Raw genomic sequence first — 13,167 nt, forward strand, 5'->3', positions numbered from 1 at the left:
GGAGGTTTACTATATAGTTGGATAAAAATATAGCCTTTTTAAAAACATCTCACCTTATAGTATTTGCTAGATTGTTTCTATAATGACATATATAAACTACTCTTATTTGAGTCACCAATAGAACAATTTAACAGACAAAACATATAACCAAAATAAATGATTTATTTAATAAAAAGAGGTTTTGTGGAAAAACTATGAGGGAAGGAGTCCTGAGTCAGGCAAACCCACACGTAAAATTCAAGGCCATTGCAAGAAGTTGAAACTGAAGTACACAGAGTACTACATAGAGTCAAGAAGATTGTTCTTCTTTAAATAAAAGCAAGATATTTCAAATACAATAAAATATTTACAATATTTTGAAATGAAATAGGAAGTTAACATGAAAACCAGAGATATTTCTGGTTATTTCAAGATAAAGTATTTTAAAACTGTCAAAATTAGCCAGGCACAGTGCCATGCCTGTAATCCCAGCACTTCGAGAAGCTAAAACGGGCGGATCACCTGAGGTCAGGAGTTCGAGACCAGCATGGCCAACATGGCAAAACCCCATCTCTACTAAAAATACAAAAATTAGCCAGGCGTGGTGGTGGGCACCTGTAATCCCAGCTACTTAGGAGGCTGAGGCAAGAGAATCTCTTGAACCCAGGAGACAAAGGTTGCAGTGAGCAGAGATCGCGCAGCTGCACTCCAGCCTAGGTGACAGAGTGAGTCTCCGTCTCAAAAAAAAAAAAACAAAAACAAAAACAAACTTGAAATTTAGCATGAGTTAGGCATTTTTCATTTATGAAAAGAAAAGAAATTCCTTGACATTTTAACAATTAGTAAGAAAGTAACTCCTTTTCAAACCTACTTTACTGGAAAAGCCACAAAGACAGACCCAACTTCCAAGTCAGTCCCAATAGACCCAACTTCCAAGTCAGTCCCCTTCACCCTTGCTTGAATTACTTCCTCGTTCTTCCTGGTGTTAGATGTACTGTCTGGAACAGGCATGAGTACACAAACATGAGGATGAGGGTTTACACATTACTAATACAGACGAAAAAATGGAAAGAGCTCATCTTCCCAGTGGTATTTATTGAAGACCCATTTATTAAAGTCCATTTTGAATCCATTTATTTAGAAATATAAAAATACAATACTCCAGATTAGTTGCAAGAATAACTGGTTGTCGTCAAGTAAGACAGGAATTTACTAGTCATAGTTCAGCAGGAAATCTTTGCTTGATTCATGGATTGGTCTGATAAAAGTTAATCTACAATTTAGTAAGTTGCTAACGGTGTACTTGTTCCATTTGAACCTACAAATCTTTGTCAGATTTATGTTTCAATTACGAGAGAAATTAAACCAAATATCAAAATAAAATGAACTTGGAGCTAAACTTTCTAATTACCGCCTATTTTTAAGCAAGACATAAAAAAGGACATAGTGACACAGTTCTCACTAAAAGGTTATTAATCATGACAGCAAAGACTTTTGTATGATTAAGAAATAAACTCATTTTAAATCATTTTAGAATGTTGTTCATGTTTTTCTTGTTTTTACTGTGTATATTTTATAATGTACATATTAATATTAGTACATACAGGCATGTATATAATGTTTAAAATATATTAGGGCTACTTACTCAAATATTAATATTAGTACATACAGGCATGTATATAATGTTTAAAATATATTAGGGCTACTTACTCAAACATATATATACACACACACACACACATATATATATATATATATGTTTTTTTTTTTTTTTTCCTGAGGTGGAAATAAAAGGTTTAGAGACTCTTGGACTAGTCCAGAGGTTGGCAAACTTTCTCTGTAAATTTCCAGACAGTAAATATTTTAGGTTTTGCAGACCATATAGTCTTTGTCTCAACTACTCTACTACAGCACAAAGAAGCTGTAGACAATAGATAAACAAATGGGCATGCATACATTCAATAAAACTTTATTTGTGGACACTGAAATTCATATAACTTTCATGTGCCCTGAAACAGTCTTTTTTGGGTGACAATTTAAAAATATAAAACCATTCTTAGCAGGCTATGCAAAATAAAAACCTTGTGGCACGGATAGTACCTTTGACATCTTTATGTCTGCTGTACCTAACAAAGTATCTGGCATTCAGTAAAGAGTTGTCAAATAAACTTCACCATGACACAGAAATTTGTGTTTTCTTTTATAACTCCGCCTTATGTTCCAATATATCACCCTTGCCAGAATATAAGCTCCCTGATGGTAGGGATTTTCTTTAGGTTGTTCACTGCTCTCTTCTCAGACCTTAAACAGTATTGGGCGTATGGAAGGCATGGGACTTTGATGAAACTGTTCAAATTTTGAGAACATTTACGCCAAAAAATAAAGACGGATAATAGAGAAGTAACACTGGGTTTCAGTGTATTTAGGTGGTGTTCTCTGCTTCCATCCCGAGCCTCTGCACAGGGCTAAGTTCCCACAGTAGCCTATTCACAGCTATCCTAGTGCTATGGAAATCATTTATTTACTTTTCTCCCTGAGTAAACGCTGAGCTCTCTGAGGGTAAGGGAGGTGCCGCATTCTTTTACACTTCCAACATGTAGCATCCTACCTGGCACATTGCACATATCAACAAACAGTTGCTTAAATACACTCATGCAAATAAATACTAGTAGACTCCTTCGAAACAGAAGAAATAGTTTTGAAAGCATTTCTCTGTACAAACCAAGAACAGAGCCAAGTTTTTAAAAAATCATGCTTAGCAATAAAATTAAAAATTGACCCAGATTTAGTTCCCTTTAAATCTGTTTACTGGGTAAGTTTTGCTCCTCTTTTATAAGCTCTTCATGGGAGTTTTATAAGAAAATAAAACATGTTGTCTAGAAATGCCTCTGGCATTATCTCAGTCTAATGATATGGAGTAAGGATATTGAAAATATAAATATAACCTATGGATATTATGCTGTCTAGACAATTTCTGAGAATCTAGTAATTTCTGACAACTATTTCCATATCTTCTTAGATTTTAAGACCTAGTTTACCAATAACTTATTTTGTGCTACCTTAACTATTAATTAAAATTAGTTATTCTGAGGGCACAAAAAGATTCATCCAAGCTAACTAACTTCTAAAAGACTAGGGTTGGGTGAGAAAGAAACCCATAATAGCAGTCAATGGAGAACAAGGATGCTTGGGTTAATGTACAACACCTGGTGTTCAAACACAACTATTCTCTCTAAATTAATGAAAGGGAAAAGTGAGAGAATAAAAATTAAAAGCTTTGGGATTACTTATGAGAGTTCTAGCAGATGGAATAATTTAGTATTTATTGCATATAACTACTTATCATTAAATTATGACAAAAACGCAAAGTATATTAATATAAATTACTGAATAGAAAAGAGTGTAAAACATCAAATTTGCATGTATAATCATATATTAAACATTACCTTTAATAAATTAGGTTGAAATTAAATATGGCTAGAGGTTAATCATAAATCATCACTAGCCTCATCTTTTGCATGAGACAAACTATTTAATTACCTATATTAGAACACAGTCCTTATTGATGTATCTATAGGTTGCCAATGTAACCTGAACCTCCACTTGAGAGTTCCTTGTGCTGCTAATAGAAATCAAATTCCAACATGAACTCCCCAAGAAATTTCTATGGGTTTACTTTTTTAATCTTAAAATGAAAATCTCCCCTCTCCCAACACCCCTCTCCCCAAAAAGAACTCTAATTGCATAATTCAGTCTGGATGAAAACACTATTAAGCATTTAACAGTCCCTAAGCTGTATACTCAATGTACAAAAACCAGCTCAGTTATTCTCAGTAAGCTCAAAGGTTATGACAACTTAAAATGTTGAAGAGTTATTCAATTACAGCATTATTAATTTCCTTACATTTAAAGTAGAATTGAGGAGATATTTCATCCAATCCTAATTAGAGGCAATACAAAATGCTTCTGATCAATATGAGAAGAGTTATGAATATGAACCGCTTTAGTTCAGTCATCTTTAAAAGTCACCAAATATAGGCAACCAATATAGTGTAACCCCCAGCACTCTGGGAAGCCAAGTCAGGAGGACTGCTTGAGTCCAGGAGTTTGAGATCAGCCTGGGCAAAATAGCAAGACCCACATCTCCACAAAACAATAAAACAATTAGCCAGGCATAGTGGCACATGCATACAGTCTCAGCTACTCAGGACGCTGAGGTGGGAGGATTGTGTGATCCCAGAAGGTCAAGGCCGCAGTGAGCCATAATCGCACCACTGCACTACAGCCTAAGGGACACAGCAAGACTCCATCTCAAAAGAAAAAAAAAAGAAAAAGAAAAAAAGTTACCAATAATAATAACATGGAAGGAGTGTTGTTTTCATCCTACTACCTTTACCCACTTGTGGAAGATTGAAAACATGACTCTGGGTAGGGGAGGGGACAAGAATCTTTTTTTTTTGAGACGGAGTCTCACTCTGTTGCCCAGGCTGGAGTGCAGTGGCCGGATCTCAGCTCACTGCAAGCTCCGTCTCCTGGGTTTACGCCATTCTCCTGCCTCAGTCTCCTGAGTAGCTGGGACTACAGACGCCTGCCACCTCGCCTGGCTAGTTTTTTGTATTTTTTAGTAGAGACGGGGTTTCACCATGTTAGCCAGGATGGTCTCGATCTCCTGACCTTGTGATCCGCCCGTCTCAACCTCCCAGAGTGCTGGGATTACAGGCGAGCCACCGTGCCCGGCCTGGAGACAAGAATCTTAAAGAGCAAGTGTGATTTACCCCATGCAGGTAATTTTAACAATTTTATAAAAGCAGTGGTTTTAATTCTTGAAAATTTTAGTAAAAGAACCACTTCTCAATTGTCAATTAGCAGTTAGTAACCATACTCTAAATACAAAATTCAGTTTTACAAACTATGAAAGACACTCTCTTAATAAAGAGCTCTATAAAATAAACAATCATCAAAAAATTTCAAGGCCAGATGCCGTGGCTCATGCCTATAATCCCAGCACTTTGGAAGCCAAGTCAGGAGGATTTCTTGAGCCTAGGAGTTAAAGACAAGCTTGGGCAACATGGCAAAACCTCATCTCCACAAAAAATAAACAAAAAATCGCGTTTATTTGGCACATGCCTGTAGTCCCAGATACTTGGGAGGCTGAGGTGGGAGGAGGGCATGAGCCGAGGAGTTTGAGGCTGCTGTGACCCCTGATCCAACCTGGGTAACAGAGCAAGGCCCAGTCTCTAAATAAACAAAAAAACAAATAAATACTTATTTCAGATATGGAACTTTAAACTTGCCAGCAATAGCCATTGATACCATTACTTAGAAAGTCCCTTTAAAATTGCATCATTGAGGCCGGGTGCAGTGGCTCAAGCCTGTAATCCCAGCACTTTGGGAGGCCAAGGCGGGCGGATCACAAGGTCAGGAGTTTGAGACCAGCCTGGCCAATATGGTGAAACCCCGTCCCTCCTAAAAATACAAAAATTAGCCAGGGGTGGTGGCAGACGCCTGTAGTCCCAGCTACTCAGGAGGCTGAGGCAGGAGAATCGCTTGAACCTGGGAGGCGGAGGTTGTAGTGAGCCGAGATCGGGCCACTGCACTCCAGCCTGGGAGACAGAGCAAGACTCCGTCTCAAAAAAAAAAAAAAAAAAAAATTGCATCATTGAATAAGCACAATACAAACAGTGATGCACCAATGCACAGAATAGATGCCAGAGTCAATGAGATATTAGTAGTCTACTAATACACTAGTAAAACCAGACTACTCAGTTAACTGAAATTATTTCAAAAGTTTTCTTAGCTAGGAAGAATCAAGTGATTCGTGAAATGATCCATTAGTAATTAAGTAAAAAGAGCTACCTTTTTTTAAAAAAAAAAAACATGTCCTGCAGTAATTTTAGATTTAGTTCAATTATCTATATCTAGAAGCCCATCCAATGGGAACTGCTATTGATAGATATGATCCTCAGGCATGACAAGAGTTTCAATTTTCAGAGTAAGAAAGGATTATATTTGAATATTGTCTTTTGTTAAGTTTTTAACCAAAAGTTTCACCAATACATCATTACCCAGAAATTCTAAATAGTAAATTATAAGGTAATTTATTTCTTGTCAAGCATCTCATATATTATTACTATGTATAATGTTGTACTATTTGCTGCAATTATTTAAAATGTTTTGGCCGGGCACGGTGGCTCAAGACTGTAATCCCAGCACTTTGGGAGTCCGAGGCAGGCAGATCACTTGAGGTCGGGAGTTCAAGATCAGCCTGACCAACATGGAAAAATCCCGTCTCTACTAAAAATCCAAAATTAGCCAGGCATGGTGGTGCCTGTCTGTAATCCCAGCTACTTGCGAGGCTGAGGCAGGAGAATCGCTTGAACTCAGGAGGCGGAGGTTGCAGTGAACCGAGATAGCGCCATTGCACTCCAGCCTGGCCAACAAAAGCAAAACTCTGTCTCAAAAAAAAACCAAAAAACCTTTTACACCTCAAGGTATGTTATCCTAAAATACATATATAGTATTGAAAATAGGTATTCTAAACCTTCATAGTTCTCTAAAGTCTAGAAAAGCCAATCAAGAGAAACAGCACAATAAAGTTACCATCAAAAGACCCAGGAGAAGGAAGATTGTCATAAGAGACACCAAATACGACAAGAACACCTTTTACATTATTTGTACAAGGAAAGACACCAACAGGAGTGAAATAAAAAAGGAGAAATTTTGAATCTGGAAGTCTACTTCTGTGTTTTAGAAACAGAATGACTTAAGTGCTTTCTCCCAATCAACTGTGATAATGACATTTTTAACTGTTTTCCATTGCTAGATTTTTGGACTCATTCTTCTCAACTGATGCTCTGTAAAAAGCAATTACAGACAATGTTCCATTATCAGTAGGAAATAATCCATCCCAGGCTGGCTTTACCTACCACTCTAATGTACCTCTGATTTGCCTTCTACTTCTCCTCAATATGTGTGCAAGGAAAATGTACTAATTTTATATTTAGCCTAAATGAAGCATTATTAAAGGTAGATGTTACAAAAATGTCAATGTTTTATATTTTTATGTACCTAAATTTAAGTTTCAGCTCAGCTACTTACTAGCTTCGTCAAGTTAATGAATCAATTTTCTTACCTCTCTCTAAGCTTCACTTTCCTTATCTGAAAATGGGATAGAACAATCTTACCTACTTTGTGGTAATGTCCTAAGGATCAACTGAAACAATACATTTAAATGTTTTAGTTTCATGCCTTCGGCATAAGTATACAGTAGATGAAAACTATAGTTATTCATAAAATAATTTGTTCACTGTAAGGTTATTACAGTCAAACTAAGATAATATAGAAAATACATAATATTCAGAGTATAAGTAGACTTCTCTCAAAGTAGAGATATTATCTTCAAAGTTTTCAGTTTAACTTTTGGTTGTTACTTTTAATCAAACCATATTTCTCTGATATCCTATTATATTATGCTGTTACTTAAAAATAATATATGGCCATTTATAAATAAGTTTTTTTGATTGACAGATAAAATTGTATGTATTTAGCATGTACAGCACGATGTTTTGAAGTATATACTCATTGTGGAATGACTAAATCTAGCTAATTAATATGTGCCTTACCTCACATGCTTGTGTGATTTGATTTAGAGGTTCAGGACATAAAAAGGAATGAGCAAAGAAGACTGAAAAGGAGTGGCCTGAGAGGTAGGAGGAAAACAAGATGAATGTTGAGGAGACAAAAAAAAAGTGTTTCAGATTGGAGAAAATAATCAACTGCATAGAATGCTGCCGACAGGTCAATTATGATGAGAGGCTAGGCATGGTGGCTCACACTTGTAATCCCAGTACTTTGGGAGGCCAAGGCAGGCAGATCACATGAGCTCAGAAGTTCAAGACCAGCCTGAACAATGTAGCAAGACCCTGTATCTACCAAAAAATACAAAACGATTAGCTGGGTATGGTGGTGCAATGCATGCCTGTAGTCCCAGTTACTGGGGAGGCTAAGGTGGGAGGATCACCTGAGCCCAGGAGATTGAGGCTGCAGTGAGCCAGGATCATGCCACTGCTGCACTCCAGCCTGGGTGCACAAGTGAGATCCTGTCTCAAAAAAAAAAATTAAGATGAGAACTGAGAATTGACCACGGGATTTGACAGCATGAAGATATCTGGTGACACTGATAAGAGCAGTTTTGACAGAATGGTGGGATGGAAACCTGGTTGGAGTGAGTTTAGAAGAGAAAGTGAGAGGATTAAAACTGGAAGCAGTGCATATAAATAAAATTATTGTGAGGTGCTTTGCTTCAAAGGAGAGTAAATAAGTGGAGTGATAGCTAACAATAGAGAAAGGATCAAAAGAAAGTTTTTTTAAAAATGGGACCGCATGTTTATATGCTGCTCAGAATGGTAGAGAGAGAAGAAAAAATTATTGGAGCAATATCTGTGAGTAGGTGAAAGGAATGAAAATTTATACACAAGTAGAAGAATGCAGACATGAAAATTTCATCTGTGGTGATAGGTAGCAAGACAGATACATGAATGCAGATACTAAAAGGTAAATGTAGTGGTGGGAACCTGTGGAAGTTCTCTTCGGAATGCTTCAGTTTACTCAGTAAATTAAGCAGCAAGGTCATCAGCAGAGAATAAAGATGGGGAAGAGCTCTGAGGTTGGAGCAGCAAAGCGAAGGTGTGAAAGGCATCTAGGAGCGTAGTTGAGGGAACGGAGTAGGGACATATAAACTGATTCTCTGAAAACATAAAGGCCCACCTGGGGCTTCAGAAAAGAACTCTGTGTCCAAATCATACGGTAGTACTGGATTGGAATAGGCAAAACCTGGAGAATGGGAGGAACACCAGTTAGGAAGCATTTTAGTAGCCACAAGAAAAAACTAGAGAGGGTTATCATCTAAAGTAGGGCAAGAACAGCTGGAGGACACCTGAGGACACAAATGTAACAGTTATTACAAAAGTGAAACCAATGGGATTTGGCAAGAAATTAGAAGTGAATGAGATAATCAATGAAGGGAAGACGGCCCTGTAATGTTGATTGTAAAAAAACTGAATACGGCAATGCCACTGATGAACTGGGAGAACTATTTCAATACTGCAAAAGGTAGTAACCAAATTGTCAGCAGCTTAAAGCAATGAGTATAATTTTTACCTATAGAGAAGAAAGATTTGAAAAGATAAAAAGTGTTAATAGTATCAAGGAATGTTTCTGTGTTTGTTGCTGTCATCATTGTTTTCAGTGATTAAGGACACCAAGGTGATAAACTGAGGGGTATCTAGGTAATCAGAAAATACTAGCAATTAAAGACACAACAGAGCTTATTTGATAAAGGAAAGGAATGCTACAAAAATTCTGAATGACCCCAAAGTCCAGGTTTTTAACCACTACACAATACATGCTCTGTAAAATTAAGGGTCTTGGAAAGGTAGTGTAAATTGTTTAGCTTCTAAGGAAAACTTCAGAGTTAAAGAGCTTAGAGGTGGAATTATTCTAAAGGATGACACAGTCCAAGGTATAGTCATACCTATAATTAGCTAAATATATAAATACAAAAGTCAGAGTTTAAAAAACAAGGAACTAAGAGCAAAAAACGTATTGAAGGGGCTATTAGCATAATAGTTGAAATCACCAAAATAAGTAGCAAGGGTAAAGGACAAAAGTATAGCCAGGTGCTATCATCAAGAAAGGTCAGCAGTAACAGACTTCAAAAGAGAAAAGGTTGTTTGTTGAAAAATGGTTTAAAGAAGAGAGCATGAAAGGAGCACCAGGAAAAAGGGTGCACCACAGAAGCAGGAAGAAGAGTGAAAAAGGGTAAAAGTGTCAGGACTTGTTTCAGGGGAATACCCAAAATGCCAGTTGTGGCTAGATGGAAGGAATAGTCAAGGAAATTTTTAAAGATAAAGGGAAATTTTGTTTGGATTCATTCAACAACTACCAACAAATATTTATTAAAGGCCTACTAACTCTTCTAGGTGTGGGAGATAAATCATGAGGGTAGCAGGAGAGGTGATGATAAGATGTTCCGTAGTGGGCACAGTAGGGTCTAGATTTCATTGATTCTTAACCTTTTATTTTGGTGTAAGGTGACCTTTGAAACTCCTGTGGACTCTTAAGTACAGATAAATAGACAACCACAAAAAATGTACAGTAACATGTGGGATATAATTTTGAATGAATGAATCACCAATCAAGATCTCTAGTTCTTCTCTGGTCAAATTAACCAACGTAATATGGTTTAATTCCTCATTTCTCCCCTCTCCTGCCATAAACTTCTGAATACTCAAAATATTGTATTCATTATCTAATACAGGAAATTATTTAGGCCACAAGCTATAAAACATAGGAAACATGCTAGAAAATGTAGGTTGTGTGAATGTTGCTAACAGAACAAACTTGGATGAATTAATTTCTTTGTCTCTTCTATTGTTACTCTCTACCCTCCCAAGTCTATTTCATATACCCAACAAGAGACCTTGTGCTGTTTTCAGCAGAGGACATAGGCCTCTTTTGCTTTGTAGAAACAGACACACGAATCAGTTAGTTGAAAAACTGACTCGATGTCCTAGAGACTACTAAAGAGTAGAAAACAAAGATAAATAAAACTGCCTCTACTTGTAGGAGCTCACAGTGGAAGAGATAGACAGGTAAGGACATTTTTGCCAAGAGAAAAGAAAAATAAAAAGGATACTTTTGCTAATAGTTTTGTTATATCAAGTTTCTGGTCTCTTCTTTATGTGATATAAACACTGTCCATACAAACACACCTCCTTAAAACTCAGTGCTATTCCGGGCACACACATTTTAAAATTACATCAAAATTAGGGGTATAACTTACCATCATTTTTTCAAAGAGATCCAATACTTCCTTTTCTGACAAATTCAAAGATCGTTCATCATATAATGGCTGAGCTGCGGGAAACTCACTCATCGCGACTTGAGAATCAATAGGATGTTGAATAAGAGGTTTTTCTTTTTTGACAGTAGATTTTCTAAAACTTGTAATTCGGTCACGCTGCAAACAAAAAGAAATAAATAAAAAGCCCTGAGAAAAAGATCAAGAACTACTAACATGAAGAATTGAAACATCAAAACGGTACTTAGTATAATACATATCATTATGGTCTTTTGACAAAATACTATTTTAAGCAGCAAGCTCCAGTTAGAGATTGTACTATTTTGAAACCCTGAAGTAGCTCTTCAGCCTCAGAACTCTGGGGGTGAAAAGTATTCTTCAAAAGTAAAGCTTAGTCCCTTGTCATTTCTGTTTTGCACAGCAAATAAGTGAAAAAAAAAAAAAAGTCTCGGATCAAAGTCCTGTTGGTTGTTTCAGGGAGAATGTGTCTTTGGTGGCAAATTTACAACTATGAAAAAAGAGAAAGAAACTAAAAAGAGCTACTGATATCCAATTCTAAGAGAAAATTATGGTAATGTTTTTCTCCTTCAAAGCTGCAAAAATTGTGACAAGTATATATGAATAATCTGTCAGTGTAGCAGTAGAATGGTTAAGAGCATGGACTCAAGACAGATTACCTGGGTTTCAGTCCAAGCTCTGCCATTTACTGGCTGAGTAACCCTGTGAAAGTTACTTGGTCTCTCTGTTTCCTCATCTCTGAAATAGGGATAATGATATTACTTACACAGTAGGGATATTGTGAAATTTAAATAAGTTAATATGTTTATTGCACTTAACTGCTATTTATTATTGTTGTTACTATTATTATTTTCCCCCAGTGTTTTCTTCCCTAAAATGTTGGACCAATGAGGAAGTAAAACAAAGATAAAAACATCACCTTTTCCATTTACTGGAAATATAAACAGAAATTTCTTATTCCTACAGATATTATGAAAAACTTGCTATTTTATGCATATTGACTTCGAACCATTGATTCCATGTAAAATCTCTAATTAATTAGCTTGCTATTTCACATAAAGTGAGTTAATGACTTCAGTTGCATGTAATTAGGATATTCTATTTTAAACCACAAAACATGGGACATCAAAAGTTAGTAATGTGCATAAAACTGAATGCAACTCAGTTTTATTATGGTTTCTGTTAGGAAGCACATGCACACCATCAAGTTCACATTAAACAAGCAGACATGTTAAATATCAGGACAGTATATCTTCACCACCATGTTACCAGAATCCTTATATAATTACTTCAACAATACAAAGAGCATCACAGAAGTTATTACCATAGCTTATGTAAAATTATGTGAACTCATTAATGAGCATACCTTTTATTTTATTAATTCAAAGAACACTTTTTTAAAACCAAAAAGTATACTTTGAAAGAAACGTGAGCAGTTTTAAGCAGCTTATTTAGGATTACAAAAGTAATTTGAGTATATGGTTGCTGACAAAGAGATTATATAAATCATAGTATTTTAGAGCTGAGAAGAAACTTGAAAAATAATCTAAACCAATCCCCTCATTTCCCAGAGAAGGTGACTTTCCTAAATCCACCAGTCCCTGGTTCCTATCCCAGTCTTCACATTAACTTAAGATTCATTTCTTCTAATTCATCTTGAACTACATTTTCACATTTTCTTTTAAGTTTTTGAGGGAAATTGTTGGTTTAGTTATATAGTATATCTTCAAACAACTCAAGAAAAAAGTTAAGTAATCCAAAATAAGCTGAGGATATATTCAATAGTCAAATTTCACTAAAAATATGGTGGACATGAAAGCATTTAAATATGCAACTGACAATTAAATCAACATATCTCTTCTCTTTCCCTTCATATCACTTAATATTTACTTTTCCAGTACTAGCCTTTTTACTGAGTAGCATTAATAACATATATATTTGATCTTCCACTGTGTCTTTCACTTTTTCTAGAAAATTAGCTTTTGATTTCAGCTTTTGATTATACCTTGGTAAGAAAATGTAGTTGGCCAGGCGCAGTGGCTCACGCCTGTAATCCCAGCACTTTGGGAAGCTGAGGTGGGTGGATCATGAGGTCAGGAGTTTGAGACCAGTCTGGCTAAGATGGTGAAACCCTGTCTCTACTAAAAATACAAAATTTGCCGGGCTTGGTGGCGGGCACCTGTAATCCCAGCTACTTGGGAGGGTGAGGCAGGGGAATTGCTTGAACCAGGGAGGTGGAGGTTGCAGTGAGCCGAGATCGCGCCACTGCACTCCAGCCTGGGCGACGGGGCGAGACTCCGTCTCAAAAA

The 13,167-nt window shown here is 36.4% G+C and overlaps 1 protein-coding gene across 4 annotated transcripts in view; it reads right to left on the reverse strand.

Moving 5' to 3' along the window:
- The window catches only part of DIAPH2 (diaphanous-related formin 2), a 964,164-nt gene that overhangs the window by 887,693 nt on the left and 63,304 nt on the right, over window positions 1-13,167 (reverse strand). For all 4 annotated transcript variants that reach the window (XM_011987565.1, XM_011987563.1, XM_011987566.1 and 1 more), the window contains exon 3: window positions 10,823-10,999. In XM_011987565.1, the coding sequence (XP_011842955.1) occupies window positions 10,823-10,999 (177 nt within the window). The remainder of the gene's footprint in view (window positions 1-10,822; window positions 11,000-13,167) is intronic.

The sequence above is a fragment of the Mandrillus leucophaeus genome, unplaced genomic scaffold (genome assembly GCF_000951045.1).
Source record: "Mandrillus leucophaeus isolate KB7577 unplaced genomic scaffold, Mleu.le_1.0 Scaffold311, whole genome shotgun sequence".
In the NCBI taxonomy this organism is placed as follows: Eukaryota; Metazoa; Chordata; class Mammalia; order Primates; family Cercopithecidae; genus Mandrillus; species Mandrillus leucophaeus.